This window comes from Myxine glutinosa, chromosome 2, assembly GCF_964187855.1.
Source record: "Myxine glutinosa chromosome 2, kmMyxGlut1.1, whole genome shotgun sequence".
NCBI classification, from domain to species: Eukaryota; Metazoa; Chordata; class Myxini; order Myxiniformes; family Myxinidae; genus Myxine; species Myxine glutinosa.
In genome coordinates, this window is record NC_136262.1 from 7,255,570 (window position 1) to 7,277,213 (window position 21,644).

General features: G+C 46.7%; 2 protein-coding genes across 5 annotated transcripts in view; both read left to right on the forward strand.

The window, feature by feature from the left end:
- LOC137427412 (ubiquitin carboxyl-terminal hydrolase 8) overlaps positions 1 to 21,644 on the forward strand; it is a 171,873-nt gene that overhangs the window by 59,908 nt on the left and 90,321 nt on the right. For all 4 annotated transcript variants that reach the window (XM_068116890.2, XM_068116889.2, XM_068116891.2 and 1 more), the window contains one exon: positions 2,512 to 2,713. In XM_068116890.2, the coding sequence (XP_067972991.2) occupies positions 2,512 to 2,713 (202 nt within the window). The remainder of the gene's footprint in view (positions 1 to 2,511; positions 2,714 to 21,644) is intronic.
- LOC144890967 (uncharacterized) lies at positions 14,787 to 20,563 on the forward strand. Its single transcript, XM_078772850.1, has 3 exons — positions 14,787 to 14,815; positions 14,914 to 16,183; positions 20,483 to 20,563. Exons 2-3 carry the CDS (start codon positions 15,020 to 15,022, stop codon positions 20,561 to 20,563), a joined length of 1,245 nt encoding a protein of 414 aa, XP_078628976.1. The 5' UTR covers positions 14,787 to 14,815; positions 14,914 to 15,019.

Consider the following 21,644-nt stretch of genomic DNA (forward strand, 5'->3'; position numbering starts at 1 on the left):
TGTCATCAGGGGACCTACAGGTAGCTCTTGCCACTGTTGATGTCAAAGTGCATGAGTCTACCATAAGAAAGAGGCTGCACAAATTTGATCTACATGGGAGGTGTGCCAGGAGGAAACCTTTGCTGTCCAGAAAGAACATCAGGGCAAGACTAAAGTTTGCCAATGAACACCTCGGCAAAGACCAGCACTTCTGGAACAATGTGCTCTGGATAGATGAGTCAAAGGTAGAGCTATTTGGCCACAGTACCAGAAGACATGTTTGGCGAAAACCAAAGACAGCATTTGACCACAAGAACCTGATACCAACTGTAAAGCATGGTGGTGGAAATATGGTTTGGTGCAGCTTTGCTGCATCAGGGCCTGGGCAGCTCACCATCATATAATCCACTATGAATTCTTCATTGTACCAGAGGGTGCTTGAGGATAATGTGAGGTCATCTGTCGGAGTGTTGAAGCTCAACCGAAGGTGGACCTTGCAACATGACAATGACCCTAAACATACCAGTACATCCACCAAGGAATGGCTGAAAAGAAAGAAATGGAGGGTTCTGGAATGGCCAAGTCAAAGCCCCGATCTAAATCCCATCAAGATGTTGTGGGGGGATTTGAAACGAGCTGTGCATGCAAGAAACCCCTCAAACATCTCACAGCTGAAAGAATTCTGCATGGAGGAGTGGGCAAAAAGTTCTCCCAGTCGATGTCAAAGACTTGTATACTGTTATAAGAAACGCCTACTTGAGGTTGTTTCTGCCGAAGGGGGCAATACCACCTATTTGAGTCAAGGGTGTACTTACTTTTTCCACATGAGAAATTTGCATTTATGTTTATTAACGCACAGGTTGTAAACCTGGTTTGACAGTCGGTCTTGAGTCGGTCCCAATAAGAGAGTTCGGTCTTGAGAACGGAGAGATATTGTTTCCTGGCTCTCCTGAGGGTGGACACACACTTGTTTCGGGCTTTGTGAAAGGAAATGAGATTTCCTTCCGTTGGATTTGCTTTCCAGGAGACGAAGGCAAGTTGTTTCTGGGCAACAGCCTCACCACAAGAATCCGTGTACCATGGACGGGAGGAAGGGTATGACAACTGAAGACGAGATGGGATAAATCTGTGCATGAGAGAGAGCAATTTACTTTGGAAGAATTCCCAGGATGAGTTGATGTCAGAGGTGGTAGAGATGGGAGTTGGCCATCTCTAGGAAGAGTCTGGGTCGTTCCATATTCTTTCCATTTCCTAATGAAGGAGCTCTCTTTGCTCTTGGGAACTTTCAACACTCTAGGAATTGTTTTATACCCTTCCCCAGATCTATGTCTCCTCACAATTGTATCTCGGAGTTCCACAGACAGTTCCTTGGACTTCATGGTGGTGTTTCTGATCTGACATGCACTGTCAATCTGGAATCTTATCTAGAAAGGTGTGTTTCTTTCTAAATCATGTCCGATCAATTGAATTGGCCACAGGTGTACTCCAATCAAGGTGTTGAGACATCTCAAGGATGATCAAAGGAAATTGGATGCACCCGAGTTCAATTTCGAATGTCCTAGCAAAAGGGTTGAATAATTGTAGACTCAAGGCATTTCAGCTTTTCATTTTAAATCATTTTGTAAACATTTCTAAAAACATCTACTTTGACATTATGAGTACTTTGACAAATTCCACTTCGATGATATTATGTGTAGATCTGTGAACAAAAAAAATCTCAATTAAATCCATTTTTAATTCAGGCTGTAACACAACACAATGTGAAAAAAGTCAAGGGATGTGAATACTTTCTGAAGGCACTAATTATTTATTTATTTCCTAAAGATATGTGGTGCACCTTGTTATTCCTGCCATTTTGGCTGCTTATCCATTTGATCAATAATATTATTGATCAATAACCCTTGGAAGAATAAATTGGGTAATTGCTTAACAATAGTCGACGTGGTTTTAGACTGCGTTTTGGAGTCGAAGGTGACATAATGGCTTGGAGTCTCATGCAAGTTTTTCTTGTATCCTTGGGATCGGCAGATTCCAGTATGTACAGTTCCGGTGCTAATAATCAATTGCAGTTCTATGTAAAGTCTTCACGTGACAATATATTCACTATATATTTGGAAAACTCGTAATGTTGAAATGCTATGCTAGCTTTACACTTTTAAAATAAATGTAAAATCATTTTGATGCTTTTAATCATCAGTTCTTTCAGAAAGAATAAAGAGCAATGTGATGCACATCAACACTCAAAAAACGACCTCTTTTGTGGCACGTACTCTTTAAGAATCAACTTTGTGAGTGATAATTTAACAATGCCGTGTTAGAAACTTTGCAGATATGGCATTGATTACTTTTTTGGGCTAGCTGTTAATTTTCTCTTGGAGAAATAATTAATTATCTTGTAATTCTGTCCAATTGATGCAGAATCCTAGACCTGGAGTTTTTATACGAAAGAATATGTTATTCAAATTGACTGATGTTTCTTTGAAAAAATACATTGTATTGACTTATTTTTCTTCCTTGCATTGCATGTTCCAGTCCCAAAAGGCAGCATCACTCCAAAGCAGCTGTTTCACTTGCTCAAGGATGGTAAGGAGACCATTTTGTTGATCGATTCTAGGGAAGAAGACGACTTCCTGGCCTCCCAACTGCTGCCCTCTTTACGTCTTCTCCCCAAAGATGATTTCCGCATGGGAAGTGCAACTGTAATCAACATACCACAATGCAACTTGCGTCCAGGGTACAGTAGCGTTTGTTGACCGGGTAAACAATTGAAGGATTGATGACATACCTGAAGTAAGCTAACCAGCCATATTTGTATAAAATATATGATATTAGAGCCTGGTGTTGGCTTAGCGGTTAGGGTGCCGGCTTGGGATCCTAGGATCCTGGGTTCGAATCCCGATCGATCGCTAAATTAACACCAGGGGGGTTGACTCAGCCTGTCATCCTTCCGAGGTCGGCAAATTGAGTACCAGCTTGCTGGGATGAATGATCCCGGTGTGTACCCCGGTTTAGAATAGGTACACCGTATCGCTGCGCATCGTAAGAGGCGACTAAGGGTTGGCGTCAGGAAGGGCATCCGGCCATAAAAACATTGCCTCAAACAGGGAACCATGATTGTCATGGGGCCCGCAAGGCTAACCCCTGCTCTTGCGGGGAAAATGGCCTTAAAACGATCATTCTATTTATTCTATATTAGAGCATGAATTTAATTGAAATGCTTTCAATAGTTTTCTGAATCCTTTTTGTAATGCTTTGTCTCTGATTTTGTCCCCCAATTAAGAATATCCACAAGTATTTTTGACAAGTTTTTTTCCCAATTAAAACTAAAGTGAAGTCAATGGCGGGCCATTGCAAATCCCCACGCTTCTTACCTAAGGCAAAGTTGAAAGATGGCAAAAAGTTCGACCAGGAACGAACCAATATCAAATTTTGTGATTACATTTTTTTCCTGTTTTGACCACTGTGACCCTAAGTCCCCACCCATTGGGGCATGAACCGAAGGTTAAATTAAAAAAATCATTTCATTCCATGCATCCCCCAATGTTGATTGAATGTACAAAGTTGCTTTAAAATGTTTAAAATGCACACGTAATTGCATTTTTTGGTATTTGACCTTTTGACCCCGCCCCAGGAGGCGGGGCCAAAAAATAACACTCGATGTAATGTTGAGTAGTGTTGGAGGGAAATCATCCGTTCCTGTATGAAAGGTGTATCGGGAAAAACTTTGCCCTCAATTTGTTCACGGTTGGCGTGAATAATGATGCGTTGAAAACACGACGTAACATCGTCAAAATGGTTAAGACTGTCGGCTCTGACGAGGTGGGGGAGGATGATGTAGAGGAGTTGCTGGACTCTTAACTGGAGGAGCTCTCAAATGAGGACCTTCTACTGCTGGAGAAGAAACACCACTTGGACCTTAAACATTAAAATTTAAATAAAGTAAACCACTGTAAGATTAAAAATAGGACAATAAAATGAGGATTTATGGCGCACTCACCCTAACCTCTGCCTCTTATTATGGGAAATTAGTTTGAATTTACACGTTTTTCATTCACAACACTTGCTCTCAAGCTGAAGGTGCCGAGCTTAGCTGAGGAGGATAACATTGGGGACTTCATGACCAGCCCGTCATGGGTCTACAGGTTCATGGCATGGCATGTCATGATCTGTCGGTTCAACGCCGCACACACATCTCCCAACATGTACCCGATGACACGGCTGATAAGACTACTCGCTTCCAGTCCTACATCATCACGCTTCGCCGGGAGCATGAATTTTTTATTTTGAGGCTGAAAAACAGGGGTGCCGTTAATGCACGGTCACAGTTAATACACCGGAACATACGGTACTCTGTTCTGTTCCGACAACTTATTGAATGCCCATTGTAGTACACTCTGATACTGGTAGGGTTGAACTAAATATACCAGTGTATGAAGGCACTGTGCTTTCTACTGATTTAAAAACAGACAGGTGAAACAATTATTTTGCTACCTGTAGGTATAAAAACTTATCAGACAACTACCAAGAACACCTTTAGAATGGCATGTGATTGCTCTACGGTGTAGTTGTATGTAGCTCTTGAAAAGTTTAAGGTAAAGAGTTAAAAAACTAAATGTGGTAGAATCTATCTATAATTCCAGTAATCTCTGTACGTTTGTACGTTTGTACGTCTGTACGTCTGTACGTTTGTCTGTGACCGCTGTTTCTCGACAACTACCGGTCCGATATACTTGAAACTTGCCAGGTATATTGCTGGGGACCCGAGGATGTGCCTTTTCAAGGTTTGAAATTAATCGGACAAGTACTTACCGAGCTATGGCGATTTAGCCGTTCGCCGTTCGCTTTGCCGTTGCGAATGGACCAAACCATTCATGTAAATAGAGGGGGGGGGGTTCTGTGGTCGTTCGCTTTGGCTTTGCGAATGGACCAAACCATTCATGTAAATAGAGGGGGGGGGTTCTGTGGTCGTTCGCTTTGGCTTTGCGAATGGACCAAACCATTCATGTAAATAGAGGGGGGGGTTCTGTGGTCGTTGCGAATGGACCAAACCATTCACATCGAATCATCGAATCACATCGAATGGACCAAACCGTTCGCTTTGGACCAAACCATTGCATGTAAATAGAGGGGGGGGTTCTGTGGTCGTTGCGAATGGACCAAACCATTTCATGTAAATAGAGGGGGGGGGGGGATATAATTTTAGATATATATATAGTACGGGCATTGGCAAGGAACGGGCACCCACGTACGGGCAATGCCCTAGTAGTAAATAATTCGTTCATTAATTATTTATTGGTTATGCAGCAATGCATTTCTTCCTCATATTAGTAGGAGACCAGCCTGTAGGTCCCGTGACCAAATTCTGGGAACAAAGGTTTGAAAGTGTTTTTGTGTTCCCTGATGAATACCGAACAATTTTGACTTGGGCTGCCCCCTTGAAAATGTCAGGCATTTCCAGGAAGGGTCAACAAAGGTCAAACAGGGGTCAAAATTCAAATATATTCCAATCGTGTCGATATGCATATCAAATTACTCGTCTAGTCATGAGGATTCCAAAAATGTATAGTTTGTTATACCTCCGACCTTAAATGAGGGCGCTATGGTCAAAAACGTCGAAAGGTCAACGCACTTTTGACTGGCGGTCAAATTCACCAACACAGTTAACATTGTCCGATTCTAATGATTTTAGTGTCTAATAATATGTTTTCTGACATGGCAAATTCAAATAAGCAACTTTTAAAAGTAAAGGTGGTTGCCATAACCTTGAAATTTCAAAATGGCTGCTAAAAGGTTAACATAAATTAGCTAAAAACAACAATTTTTTTCCCAAACCCATGGATAAGAAATTATTAAATGTTTGTCACCGAAACGTCACGAACAATTGAAACACTCCATTTTTAAAACAAAATAATGATTTTTAATTATGTGTATCATTTTTCTTTAGAGCACATGTTCGATATAATATTGTGTACCATATAAAGTGTATAGGTAAATGATGATGATGGGCTGTGAATATCTGGTAGTCATTTGTTCTGTTTCATGACGTCCACATACTAGTAATTTTTACAAACATTTCTTCTGTGTGTTGATGTAAAGTAAATATGATTAGGATCCCCATAGGATCAAGACTAACATCTGCTCTGTATTTTTATATTTTAGATCTTCTGGGAACAATGTCAGCACCAAAGTCAACACCAGTACTGAAGCCTCAACCAAACAGAAAAAGAAAACGAGAGGAAATATCTGGACTATGTATTTTGTGTAATGAACAATGCGATGAAGATAAAAGCAACATTTCTCCTGAAGCATGGGAACGCATGAAGGGCAAAGCACTAGATTGGAAAGGGTTGCATAAATTTGGAACTGTTTATGATTCAGCCAATTGGGATGCAGGACCGAATGGTGTCTATTTTCATAAGGCATGCAGGACTGCATTGGCAGCTCAACGTGGACTTCAACAAGCATTAAGAAAAAGAGATCAAGAACAGAAACAACAAACAGTGGACACACAAGAAACGCATGCAAAAGACCAGCAGCAAGCTGGACGATCTTCACGTAGCACAGGTCTCCTTCATGAAAATAATCTGTGCATTTGGTGTATGAAACCAGAAGACTTGAAAAATTCCAAAACATTATGTATTATCCAACAGTTGAATACATGGAACACCTTCAAGTCACATACAATACACTTGGAAGATGACCAGATGAGAGAAAGAATTTTAACTGTCATAGATTCTACCCCTGATCCCTTTGCGTCAGAAATACGCTATCATCGTTCCTGCTGGATGAAGTATGTGAAGCCTCACTACAAACATTCTGATTCATCTGGTGACCGAATGCACTTACAGAACGTGCGACTTACAGAGGTTAGACAGATGTTTTTTAGGCATGTCCGTACAGTTGTGCTGGAGATGAATGAGCCAAGAACATTACAGGGTCTTCTGGTTGATTATAACCAAATGAGTGCAAACTTTGGTTTTGAAACTGTGATGAAAACCAGCACTATAAAACAAATGCTTCAAAATGAATTCAAAGACAACATTGGATTCCATGATCGTTTCCACAAGAACCAGAGCACAATTGTCTATGATGCATCTGCTGTTGGAAGTTACATTGAAGCAGCCATTTTTTCTTGGGGAATAAGTGATGAACAGTTACTAAACAATGTTGCAAGGCGTCTGAGAAAGAAGTTTACAGAAGAAGTGGGTTTATCTTGGCCTCTCCGTGTTGATGAGCTTGAAAATATTGAAGAACCCCATGAACTTTTGCGCCAACTTTTGACATGGCTCAAGGATCCTGATTCCAATGACTTTACTGAAGCATGTCATGATCCACAAATTGCTGCTTTGGCATCCCTCTTGTTTTCGTTCATCACCGGCAAACGCACATCCTTCCAAACAAAGTTATCAGTGACTCTTTATGGATTAACTCGGAGTCGTGAAATCATTGACATCTTGAAAAAATTTGCTCTTGGAATAAGTTACAAAGATGTTCTTGCTCTGTATGAAGCTTGGGCCATGGATGATATCAAAGCAAATGTTGCTTGTCCTGACGAGTTAGCAGATGGTTTTCCAGGAACAGGTATCCTAGATAATGATGACTTCAAAGATGATACATTGACAGGGGCCGATACATCTCACCGGACCAATGTTATGTTTGTACAACCTGATGATGTTACATCAATGGACTCAGAGGAGGGTCGTCCTATACTTCAATTGACCAAGTCTGAAGATTTGAAAGATTTAAGTACTTTACAACACAAGATTCATCCTTACAAAACAGTCAAACGTGGCCAGCCAGCAGTTCGTCAGGAAATTGATATCTCACTTCAAACAAGTGATGAGCAAAGAAAGCGAGGTGTTATGCACGTGTTGGCCCGTCTGGATATTGCAGGGAAGAACATACCAGCTGATGAACAGAAAGTTGGAAGTTTCACTGGGTTCCAGGCTAATATCCATGAGTATGTGGTGAAAAGTACAGCATACTATTTTCTGACATTTCCAAAGCCACCTCAGAAGTCAGTGGTTCACGAGGTTATGTGTCGCATGGTCACCGCAGCCGAGTGCAAGTCAATGCCATTTATTCAGCTGGTAGGCGACCAACCAGTCTATGCCCTTATTGTCCAGCTGAAAAATGATAATCCTGAGAATTTTTTTTTTTTTTTTTTTTTTTTTTTTTTGTATACAAGATCGAGGCTCGTGAAAGAGCGAACATTAATCACACAGAAAGACAAACCGACACATAAAACATATAACATCGGGAGCGGTAGACAAGATGGGGAGAGAGGGGGAAGGACACAAACACAACATTTGAGAGCAGGGACCGAGAGACATGGAGACATCGAGAGATCTGAGAGAGGGCGAGGGCTTTGGGGGGGGGGGGGGGCATGGGAAGGGGGCGGTGGGAGAGGTATAAAACATATGGACACTGCCAGGACTTCCAGGAAAGAAGTTGGAATTTCAAACAAGGTGGATCTGGGGTGAATTAGCGGGGGTAGAAAAGATCAAGGTTTTGGATGGGGGAAGATAAGAGATGGTGGTGAACAGCTGTTTTAAAGACCTGGAGGGAGGAGTGGGATTGAAGGGAGTGAGGGAGTTTGTTCCAGAGGCGGGAGAAAAGAGGAATGAAAGAGTGAAGGTGAGCAGAGAGCCGAGATTTCGGCAGTTTAACCATCAGAGGGTTGCTGGCAGATCTTGTGCGACCTGTAGGAATATTTGGGGGACAGAGCACAGAGAGAGCTGGGGGTGCAAGGCCGGAGAGGAGTCGGTAGAAGACAGAAAGACCACCTACCTGCCTGCGGTGAGTGAGTGAAAGGCCCTCAGAGATAGCTTCATCGCGGGAGATTCCAATAATTCTGAAAGCTTTGGTTTCAACAGCGTGAAGCCGAGCTAGGTGTGAGGCAGGAGCACCGGCCCATAGGGGAGAACAGTATTCCATTGAGCTGCGGATGAAAGCCTTGTATGTGGTGAGGAGCTCAGGTGTGCCGAGGAAGGACTTCGCATGACGGAGGATGCCCAGTCGGCGACTGGCTTTGGAGGCCAGCTTGGAAATGTGGTTTTCCCAAGAAAGATCATGGCAGATAGTGAGACCCAAAATCTTGAGCGACAGAACTTCTTGGAGAGGATTGTTGAGAAAGTAGATGGGAGGGTTGTCCAGTCGATCTTTTCGGAGAGACATAGTAAGAGTGTGAGATTTGTCAGGATTGAAAGACATGTTCCACTTGTTTGACCAGTCTGTGATTTTGTCCAGGTCTTCAGAGAGTGAGGAGGCAGCAGACTGCCGATCTGAGGGAAGAGGAATGGAGCGGCAGAGAGTGGAGTCATCAGCAAAGAGATAGAGAGGATTTTCGAGAGAGTCAGAGAGATCATTGATGAAGACCAGAAAAAGCACGGGGCCCAGAACACTGCCTTGGGGAACTCCAGCCTGAACAGGAAGAGGAGATGAGAGAAACCCATTCAGGGCCACACGTTGACAACGACTAGAGAGGAAGTCCGCCAGCCATGCGTGGAGATTTCCATGGATACCAAAGGAGGGTTTGGTGAGCAGAGCGGGGTGCCAGACCGTGTCGAAGGCACGTGATATGTCGAGGGAGACAGCTCTAATTTCCTGTTTGGCATTGAGGACCTCCATCCATTGTTGAGACAGCAGAAGCAGCATGTCCAGAGTAGAGTGACCTGGTCTGAAACCAAATTGATGATCAGAGATCAAGCCATTGGAGAAGAGGAAAGATTTCATATCCGAAGCAATGATGGATTCCATGACTTTGCTGATAATTGGGAGAAGGCTGATTGGTCTGTAGTTGCTAGGATCTGTTTTTGCACCTTTTTTGTGCAAAGCGGTGATGTTGGCTGATTTCCAAGCAGATGGCAGTTGACCTTGAGCAAAAGAGAGGGTGAAGAGAACAGAGAGAGGGTGAGATAGAGCAGCAGAGCAGGATTTTAGGACCCATGGGCTGATGCCGTCGGGTCCAGTTGCAGAATCAGAGTCGAGGGTTGACAGAAACTTTTCCACCTTGTCAGGAGGAAAGGACACGGAGTCCAGGAGCAGCAGGGTACGACTGGGTATGGTGGGGTACAGAGAGGGATGGGTTTGGGACACAAGATTTAGAGGCAAACACAGAGTTGAGGCATTCAGCTTTTTCACGTGCGGAGTCAGCTGTGTAGCCGTTTGAGGTAAGGGAGGGAGGGGATGGAGGGGGAACAAACACCAGAAACGGATTTGACCAGACGCCACCAGGATTTGGAAGAGGGAGACAGATAAGAGAGTTCGGTCTTGAGAATGGAGAGATATTGTTTCCTGGCTCTCCTGAGGGTGGACACACACTTGTTTCGGGCTTTGTGAAAGGAAATGAGATTTCCTTCCGTTGGATTTGCTTTCCAGGAGACGAAGGCAAGTTGTTTCTGGGCAACAGCCTCACCACAACATTCCGTGTACCATGGACGGGAGGAAGGGTATGACAACTGAAGACGAGATGGGATAAATCTGTGCATGAGAGAGAGCAATTTACTTTGGAAGAATTCCCAGGATGAGTTGATGTCAGAGGTGGTAGAGATGGGAGACCAGTCCAGATGATTGATGGCTGCTTGAAGACCGTGCCAGTTGGCCTGAGTGAAATGCCAGACTCGTCGACGCTGAGCAGGCTCCCTGAGGATGGTCAGAGAGATGTCCACTTTAACAAGGACATGATCAGATGATCCGATCGGAGCAGAAGAAGAGCAGCAGACATTTTCAGGGAAGTTAGTCATAACCAAGTCCAGAAGAGAAGATGTTCCGTTGACTGAGATCCGGGTCGGGAAATTGACAGATTGTGTCAGTCCCAGTGAGTCGCAGAAGTCCTTTGCTGAAGAGCCATGGCTGGTGAGAGAGGTACCCACACCCAGCCAACTGGCATGGTGACAATTGAAATCACCACATATGAGGAAGAGAGAGTTGGGATGAGTAGATAGAAGTTGGTCCATATCATCAGACAGCGAGATGTAGATGGAGTCATCACTGTTTGGTGGACGGTACAACACACATATGAACAAGAGGTGGGAGCGAAGGGGAAGCCGTAGCCAGAGGTATTCCTGGGGGTGAGGTGGAGAGAGTGCAGTGCAGGGCGAGTGAGGAAGAGAGTTTTTGATAAAGATAGCAACCCCGCCTCCAGGACGAGGCTCAGGTCTATCATACCGGAGGAGGGAGTCGCCCGGGAGAGATACTATGGAATCAGAGACATCATAAAGGAGGAAAGTTTCTGTTAAGCAGATCACGTCTGGTTTGACAGAAGCAACCTGTATGGAGAGATCAGTTAAGTTTGAACGAAGGCCCCGGATGTTTGAGGTCCATACCGTTAATGAAGAGGAAGGGGGAGCATCAGATACAGAACAGGGGGGAGGAGGGGTAGGGTAAGATGTGGAAGAGGTGGAAGAGATAGGGAGAGCTGTTGAAGGTGTGTCAGAGATTTCAGAATAGCTCGGAGAAAGGGAAGGATGGGGCGGACAAAAGGTTTGATGGTGATTGGGTGAGCCACAATGAGGTGTTATTTGAGGAGGGGGAAGAGCGAGGCAGAAGGTTGGGGGAGATGGAGGTGAGAGTTTGAAGGGGGAAGAAGCGGGGAGGACGCTTTGAGGAGGGGGAGTGAGAGGGGGGAAATTGAGAAGCAATGAGGGTGGGGAGATTTGAAGGGGAGGGGTGAGGGGGGAGTTTGGGAGGGAAGGGACAAAGGGAGGGATTTGAAAGGGATGGGATATGGGGGAGATTTGGAGGGGAGGGGTGAGGCAGGAGTCTAGGAGGGGAGGGGCGAGGGGGCGTCTTGGCGGGGAGGGGTGAGGGGGTAGTTTAGGAGGGAGGGGGCAAGGGGGGAGATTTGAAAGGGATGGGTGATGGGGAAGATTTGGAGGGGAGGGGTGATGGGGAAGATTTGGAAGGGAGGGGGCAAGGGGGAGATTTGAAAGGGATGGGTGATGGGGAAGATTTGGAGGGGAGGGGTGATGGGGAAGATTTGGAGGGGAGGGGTTATGGGGAAGATTTGGAGGGGAGGGGTGAGATTGGATTTTTGAAAGTGTACGATTTATGGGAAACGAACATTTCCCATAAATTTCAACTTATCCTTCCATTCTTGGGTCCATTCCACGCTCACATTTCCTTCATATCGGCGATAAACAAGCGGTTCCATGGCTCAGGTTTATCTGAAATTCTTGTGGCAGCCGATATAATTTCAGAAGGATCAGTTGACCAAGCACTTTGTGGTAAACAGTACAACAGAGGCATAAGGTGCCTTTCACTTATGTATGAGGTGCTCATTCGCAGGATTATTTTTCGCGGGGTCAGCAAGGGACTGAAGCTATCATCGGAGCTCAAATCAAAGTTGGAAGTTCTTAGAAGTCCACCCAATAGCTCAAAAGAACAATTACAGGCCATCGCAGATGATTTCCTGATGGATGCAGAGTTCAAGTCCTTTGTAGAAAGAGCATTTGAGAGTGTTGGGAAATCAGACAGCCCTATGGCAAGGTTCTGGTTGAGCTTTATGGAAATGGTTGAAATACTGATCATGAACATATTCGCCCTGAGGACACAGGATTGGGATTCATTCAAAGCATCCCTCCGAATGATGATGCCATGGCTGCGGATATACGACAATGATAAATACAGCAGATGGCTTGTAGAATTCTGACTTGAGATTAGCAGTCTCCCCGAAGAAAAAGAGAGGTACATGCGAGATGGCCTATTCGCGCAATCAATGACCGGGAAACCGTACTCGTGCTTACCCCTGGATCTCTGGATAGAAATGACCATGAATAAAGGGTCGAAGATGAAAGCAGGTTGGAAGCGCATCTTAAAAAATGAAAAGATGTTGTTGACTCACACAAGAACCATCAACTCTGTGAATAGAGTTAGAAGTTCACTACATGCATTGGCAAACCTCACCAAATCATCTGAAGGTCACAGAGAGAACTCCACAACGAGGTTGTTGCTGGATGAGCGCGGTGTACAAGATCTAGACAATTGCATCACGGAATTTGATTGTGACCCATTCGACCTTACACAGCCTATCTTGAGGTCGCTCCAGTCAGGAATGGTCGCATCAGATGCACTTGTCAAAGACTTTGACTCAGCACATGAGGATGGGGAGACTCTAGTGCAATCATTCTTCAAAGAGCACAAGTTCTCTGGTGATAAACAGTTTGATGCAACCATACACAGAAACAGCAGACACAGATTCAGCAAACCACCAGTTATCAAAGACGCATCAAAACAGAAGGTCACAAAAACAGATGCTATGGAAAACAAAGCCATGGCCGAGATCATCACTTTGGCACAAGAGTTAGATGATGATCTAGTGCTATCTGAAGTCATGGAATACCGCGTGACAGAAGAGTGTCTCCCCATCTTCAATGTAAATGGAACAATGCGCAAAGGGCAAAAATGTAAACTGGCACAAAAGTTCAACTTTATTGAACTGGAGTTCCGGGATAGATACATTGCACTAGTAAATATGGGGTTCATTTGGAGGCTATCAACCCCGTCTGCTGAGGATAGAGAGAAGCAAGACGAAAGTGCTTATACATGGGGCGATTATGCTGCTAAAATGTTTAACCTTGTTGGCCAACGCCATCCTATGGCTTCCCAGATAATATTTGTAAATGACCCATATGATCTACAACACAGCATCAAAGATAGTGAACATGAAAGGCGAACAGGTGAATTGCCTTTTGTTGGTGGGACCAGGAATATTTTCATCAAGAGAAATTATGAACTGCCATCCCCTAGGCACTTCAACAACATGTTCAAGAACCCAGGAAACAAAATTAGTCTGCAGCAATTTCTGAAGACTGAGTTCAAAACCCTGTTACTCCAACATCCAGATACCAGATTTATTTACTCTGTGAGGGAACGCTGTAGTGATTTGTCCACTGATGAGGAGGTAGTTGAGTTGACATGTCAGCATATGGAAGTAGACACCATTCTGTTGTACATATATTCCCAACTAAGAAAGTCGGGAGTAAAAGATGCCGTTGTCATTGATGCAGAAGACACAGATGTGTTGGTTTTAGTATCGTATGTGGCACATCAAATTGAAGGTATGCTAGGACTGAAAAGGAAGAAAAGCATAATTGATTGCGCAACACTCCTTGATAAGGATATTAGTGATATCATTATCCCATTTCACATCCACACTGGTGCAGATGCTATTTCCAGTTTCTATGGCCATGGAAAACCATCAGTCTTTGACAGCACAATGAAGTCAGAAGAGGCACGAGAGCTACTTAGAGGGCTTGGGAAATGTCTCCCAGTGACGTCACAAACTCTTAAACAGCTAGAGCAGTATACCATCAAATACATATACAAGGATAAATCAAGCAAGACACTCGCAGAAGCTCGGGCCAAAAAGCGGGAGGGGATGAAGAGGAAATCGACTCTCAGGATTCCTCCTGATACAGATTCACATAATTTGAAGGTAACACGGGCCAACTATCAGGCATTCATCATGTTAAACTTTATGAATCCAGATGCTCCATCATCTCCCCTTCAGCATGGTTGGAGCTTGAGAGAGGGCAAATGTTTGCCAATACGGTATTCACAGCCGGCACTACCTCAACGTCTATGTGATGCCAGAACAAACCGCACTGTAGACTCTGACACAGATTCAGATACTAGTGATTGTAACAGTGATTCTGACTCTGATTCTGATGGATATGACTGTAGTGAAATCGTATCCGTACTGAACCCGGGTGGGGATGCTCGCTGCTCGCTGTCATTGTTGTCCCCACTAGGGGCGTGACTATAAGACCCGTTGCTGTGTCAGTGCTCCGAGACTTCTCCCTTGTGACATGTTACATCGGTAGCCTCGTTAATGGTACGCCTTTATAGAATATCTAGCTTGCTTGCATTGACTGATATGAATGGCTTTATGAGATGTCGCATCGTATGCTTATTGTGTATTTCTACTTACAGGAATGATCTGATGATCTAAATGCAATTAAACCAAACCGTTGGACTAAAAGTTGTGCGGACCTGAATGGTTTTCCACAACACTTAATTGCATTTATGATCTGCTGACATGGCTGGCAACAAGACGTTGACGGTGTCCATTTTCAGCGCCGACCCACAAGCCACGGACGGAGGCTTGCAACTCAAGCACTGGCTCAAGCAACTGGAGCATCTCTTTAATGAGCCTGATACCGCTCCGACGCCTGCCGCGAAGCTGGCAATATTACACTCAAAAATCGACTACCGGGTCTACCACGCGGTCGCTCAATGCACGACGTATGATCTTACCGTCGCGGAGCTCAAGCGGCTTTATATAAAAGAAAAAAGCCCTGTGTATGCGCGTTATTTGCTGCAGACGCGACGGCAGCAACCCAACGAGCCTATGGATCATTACGCCCAGGAGCTCCGGCAGCTCATGCTGGACAGCGCCCAGCCACGGACTCCCGAGCAGGCTAAAGATGATCGACTTTTAGATGCCTTCATAGCAGGGGTCTCCTCTCAGGAACTACGTCTCAAACTCTTGGAGAAGACCGACCTGACCTTCGCTACGGCGGTTGAGCAAGCGACGGTGTATACCGAAGCGCGGATGCAATCGAACGCCTATGATCGCACGCGCCTTTTGGCGGGCACCTCACTACACGCCCGGCCGGAGAGGACCACTGACGAGGACGTGGATCCGCCTGCTGAACTCCGGGATGCTCCGGAGGATGACCCTACCCTGACAGCTGCCGTTACGACCAGCAGACCCAAGGCCTTGCGCGGGGCCGCATGTTTTTTTTGTGGAGGGCCTCGTCATGCCCGAGTCGTGTGTCCGGCACGTGACACTATTTGCCATTTGTGCTCGCTAAAGGGACATTACGCGAAAGTGTGCAAGAAATCGGCACGCGGCTCGCGGCCCTTCGACTCGCGCAGCCGCGGTCGCGCAGGCGCGGCAACCTTGAACGGGCTTGTAGCAGAACCCACGAGCCCAGCGCCTTACCCGTCTTCGAAGGGGAGGGCCCCTCTCTGCGGCCCGCTGGGCGCTCAGACAACCTTGACTGGCGCCACCGGAAAGCCACCACCGTCTCATTCTCCATCGGGGACAAAGGCCGCGTCCTTGGCCAAACCTCGAGCCACGCAAGGGAAGAAACAGCTTTCGAATACTACGGAAGCCTTTTGTCAAAGCGACCAAACGAAAAAGGCGATTTCGAATACTACTACGGAAGCCTTTTGTCAAAGCGACCAAACGAAAAAGGCGATTTCGAATACTACGAAAGCCTTTTGTCAAAGCGACCAAACGAAAAAGGCGATTTCGGCTACAACGGAAGCCTTTATCTGCCAGGAGTGTCAAAAGGCGATGACAAATACTACTGAGGCCTTTTCTCATCGGATTTTGAATCGCGAAACACCGGAATGCTGGGGAAAGCCCTCTGATGACGATAATGGATTCCCCATGGTCAACGCAGACTCCGGCCACGATCGCAAAACTGCTGCTGGTGTAGGATCCACCCGCGAGGCTGGTCCGACCCATTCGGGGGGCTCAGTCCCGCTCCCAGCTGCCTCGTCTGGCCTGGCTCAAGCCCTTATTCCCCTTATGGTTGAGGGCCATTGTGTTCAGGCCTTGGTGGACACCGGATCTACGGATAGTTTTATCGACCAGCGACTTGTGCTCAGGCATGGATGGCGGATCGGGCGGTCTACACGACGGATCTTCATGGCTTCCCAGGGACTCCGGCTTAGCACAAAAGGGGAATGCCGATTGAAACTAGTGCTAAAGGGACGGGTTTTCCCTGATGTACACCTTATGGTTTTACCCGCATTATGTGCTGATATTCTGCTAGGACACGATTTTCTTAAGCTGCATGGACGTCTGGTAATGGAGTTCGGTGGGCCTGACACTCTTGTTGTGGGGGCGGACGACGCGCTAACGGTGTGCGCCCTAGCGCAAATGGACGTCCGTCCGCTTTCGCTGTTCCCCAATCTAACCTCCGACTGTACCCCTGTCGCGGTAAAATCGAGACGCTACTCTCGCGCGGACATGCAATTCATTGCGGACGAAACGACTCAGCTCTTGAAAGACGGCATCATAGAACCTAGTAGGTCGCCGTGGCGTGCCCAGGTCTTAGTGGTGCGCAGTGAGGCCCATCGCAAACGCATGGTAATCGACTATTCCCAAACGATTAACCGCTTTACACAGCTGGATGCCTACCCCCTTCCGGGGATGGACGCGCTAGTGCAACAGGTGTCCCAGTATTCGGTCTATAGTACTCTCGATCTCCGTAGTGCGTACCACCAGATCCCTATCTCTAGGGCGGATCGTATCTATACCGCTTTCGAGTCGGGGCAGCGGTTGTACCAATTTACACGATTGCCCTTTGGGGTGACGAACGGGGTCGCTTGTTTCCAGAGGGCCATGGATGACCTCGTTGCGCGGGAGCACTTAACCGATGTTTTCGTCTACCTCGATAACCTTACGGTTTGTGGATATGACCAAGGGCACCATGACGCTAATCTGAAGCGCTTCCTTGAGGTCGCGCAACGGTATCACTTAACTATGAACGAGGATAAGTGCCGATACTCCCTACGCACCATAGATCTTCTGGGGTACACCGTGACCCATGGCTCTGTCTCTCCGGATAAGGAACGTCTGCGACCTTTGCTCGACATGGCCCCTCCCTGCGATCGGGCTTCCCTGAAACGCGCCCTTGGGCTGTTCGCCCATTACTCCAAATGGGTGCAAAATTTCTCCGCGAAACTTCGCCCCCTTGTGGCCTGCGACACCTTTCCCCTGAGTTCGGCCGCATTGACGGCCTTTGAAGGACTTAAGACCGACATCGCCCGAGCCGCCGTAGCAACCATTGACGAGAGCGGCTCGTTCGTCCTCGAAAGTGACGCCTCGGATCAGGCCATCGCGGCGACCCTCTCCCAAGGGGGACGTCCCGTGGCTTTCTTTTCACGGACTCTTACCTCCGCTGAGCGGCGGCACTCGTCCGTTGAAAAGGAAGCGTATGCGATCGTCGAGTCTATTCGGCGATGGCGCCCGTACCTACTCGGGCGGAGCTTCCAAATCATCACGGACCAGCAAAGCGTTGCGTTCATGTACGACACCTTACACGCCCAGCGCATTAAGAACGAGAAAATCACTCGCTGGCGTATCGAACTCGCCGACTTCTGTTACACCATCAAATATCGCCCAGGGAAGGATAACCAGGCCGCCGATGCCTTATCGCGCCCCACTACATGTGCTGGTATCACCTCGTTGGAGGGCCTACGGGTGCTGCATGCTACTGCGGGCCATCCCGGCGTAACGCGTTTCGCTCATTTCGTGCGGAGTGGGAATCTCCCTTACTCGATTGACGATATCCGCCGTATCTGTCGCGACTGCGCTATCTGCGCGGAAATCAAACCGCGTTTCTATAACCCCCCTATGGGGACTCTGGTGAAGGCTACACGCCCGTGGGAACGCTTGGCGATGGATTTCAAGGGCCCTTTGCCGGTGTCGAGCGGCTCTCGCTCTCTGCTCACTATCGTTGATGAGTACTCACGATTCCCCTTTGCTTATATGTGCGCGGACATGACTGCTGCCACGGTGATGCGTTGCTTACAGAACTTGTTCTCAATGTTCGGTTACCCGGCCTATGTCCATACCGACCGGGGTGCAGTCTTCTTGTCTCAGGAGGTGCGCGGCTATCTGCTCCAAAACAACGTTGCGTCTAGTTACACCACGCCGTATAGACCCCAGGCTAATGGGCAGATCGAACGCTTCAACGGGATTATCTGGAGGGCCGTCATGCTCCATCTCCGGACCCACGGCCGGGGCCTCGATAAATGGGCTTGGTCGCTACCTGCGGCGTTGAACTCAATCCGGGCACTCCTGAGTACGGCAACTAACCAAACTCCCCACGAGCGTCTTTTCCACCACCCCAGGAGCTCGGGGTGTATACGGTCTTTGCCCAGTTGGCTCGCTGGGCCCGGGCCGGCCTACCTTAAACGGGCAGTTCGCGCGAGCAAGTACGACCCCCTTGTGGACAAAGTGCAGATTCTCCAGGCTAATCCTGAGCATGCTCGTGTGATGACGTCTGATGGTCGTGAGACTACTGTCTCCGTTCGTCATCTTGCCCCTTGCGGGGTCGACGACCTTAGTAGGGAATCGGACGAACCAGTCGAACCCGTCTATGAGACTATGACCTCTCCCGACGCTCCCATCGCCGACAGTCCACCGACCCTCCCCCCGTCGAGACTGCCCGGGTCCGACGACTTGGCGTTACCCCCTTCATCACCCGACCCTGTTGGCGCCTCTGACACCGGGGATACAGGGTTACGAGACGCCGTACCCGGGGAATTTCGAACGCGTGCTGGCAGAGAAATTCGCCGCCCGGCCCGCTACGGTTGGGCCGACTAATACTCCGCGCCCATGCTGACGCTCACTCGCTTTTAGCCACGCGGCCGTATAATTCTGACGGGGGGGGGGGTGAATGTAGTGAAATCGTATCCGTACTGAACCCGGGTGGGGATGCTCGCTGCTCGCTGTCATTGTTGTCCCCACTAGGGGCGTGACTATAAGACCCGTTGCTGTGTCAGTGCTCCGAGACTTCTCCCTTGTGACATGTTACATCGGTAGCCTCGTTAATGGTACGCCTTTATAGAATATCTAGCTTGCTTGCATTGACTGATATGAATGGCTTTATGAGATGTCGCATCGTATGCTTATTGTGTATTTCTACTTACAGGAATGATCTGATGATCTAAATGCAATTAAACCAAACCGTAGGACTAAAAGTTGTGCGGACCTGAATGGTTTTCCACAACAATGACACTGAGTAGGATGATGATCTGGGCAATAAAGCAAGATAAGCATCATTGGACAATGTGTTTAGAAATAACTGTGTTATTGTTGGCCAAGGATCCTGATTCAAGTCTTTCAGTAGCCCTTTTGCCAGCCATTTTGAAATTTCAAGGTTATGCCAACCACCTTTACTTTTAAAAGTTGCTTATTTGAATTTGCCATGTCAGAAAACATATTATTAGACACTAAAATCATTAGAATCGGACAATGTTAACTGTGTTGGTGAATTTGACCGCCAGTCAAAAGTGCGTTGACCTTTCAACGTTTTTGACCATAGCGCCCTCATTTAAGGTCGGAGGTATAACAAACTATACATTTTTGGAATCCTCATGACTAAACGAGTAATTTGATATGCATATCGACACGATTGGAATATATTTGAATTTTGACCGTTGTTTGACCTTTGTTGACCCTTCCCGGAAATGCCTGACATTTTCAAGGGGGCAGCCCAAGTCAAAATTGTTCGGTATTCATCAGGGAACACAAAAACACTTTCAAACCTTTGTTCCCAGAATTTGGTCACGGGACCTACAGGCTGGTCTCCTACTATATCTAAGAGTCGGGTATTGAGTTGAACACGAACCAAATACTGAACATTCCAGCTCATTACTTGTATGCAGGAAAGCGTACAGGTAATTATCTTTGCAATTCTTGATGCTCTTTCCACCAAACATAAAATTTCTCGATTTTTCATCGTTGATGCTCTAGAGTAGCATCAACGATACTACCAGACAGCTTTACATTAACGCAAATATGATTGCACATTTTATCATGTTCATGGTCATGTAAATCCCTGAAAGCTATATTGTGTTTTCTTCCATCCTGTCTGCCATCTAGCACTCACCTACCCTGTTGGATTGCACACACTACATCACCGAGCCCATTCCTACCCTCTCATTGTCACCATGGAGCCAATAATAACCTCCATGCCACTACTGAGTCTTTGTCTTTCCATAGTTTTTTAAACACTGCAATATAGTACAATCTCATGTTGCCTCCGTGGTACTCGATAATATCTTCGATTCTCACAGATGCTGCCCATCTTTGGCTACCTTTATCTCTGCTTTTCTTTGGTGCTGTTTGTCTTTAGCTCCCTTTTAGCCCTTTTCAGTAAGTTGTCCAGTTGTTCTGAAAAAAAAACAAATATATATATATATTGTTGCGGAACCCAACGTCGGCCTATGGTTCCCCTTTGAGGGGGGATTAGTCCCCTCGTTTGTGACTGACCGACGTGGTCCCTGAAGCTGCACTGCGACCTCCGGAAAGGCCGGTGCACAGCCCCGTTCGTACCGTGGACAGATGTTACTTGATTGCCGAGCGGTGTTTAGCAACCGCAGCACGAACTGTTACCAAGACTAACCCGATCCTGAAACGTTGGCCAAAATCGTACCACAGGTGTCCAATGAGGGAAAAGACAACAACGACGGATGTAGAGGAAAGAAAGGCAAAGGGTAAGAAATACAAATATGATTTATTTACTATTTACACAATTGAAAGCAACCAAGGAGGAGGAAGAATAATAAAATAAAAACAGAAGAAGAAGAAGCGGACACAGTGCACCTTAGCTTACCTATGCAGTCTTACTTAACCCAGGACAGAACAAACAAAAGACAGACTCACACGAATGGGGAATGAAGGCAGGAACGATTGGCTGGAAGGAGGGGAAGGTCCAACTGGAACCGGAGCACGGTCGGGCCGGGAGTGAGCAGCCGCCGCCCCCTTCTCGATCAGCACGTTCAGCAGCCGCCATTCCTTCGCGGCCACGGTCGAAAACTGCCGTCTAAGCTCAAAGCTGTGGTGGTTTAAAGCTCATGGGACATCCCTCACGTCCCTAGATTCAAGATTTGCAAACGCGAACCCTACCAACTCT

What these genes read in the sequence shown, in the direction of transcription:
- LOC144890967 (XM_078772850.1), top strand. Translation starts at nt 15,020, where the DNA reads ATGGCTGGCAACAAGACGTTGACGGTGTCCATTTTCAGCGCCGACCCA. An exon ending in AAAGCGACCAAACGAAAAAG is followed by an intron (nt 16,184 to 20,482) that starts GCGATTTCGAAT and finishes TTGATGCTCTAG; the next exon opens with AGTAGCATCAACGATACTAC.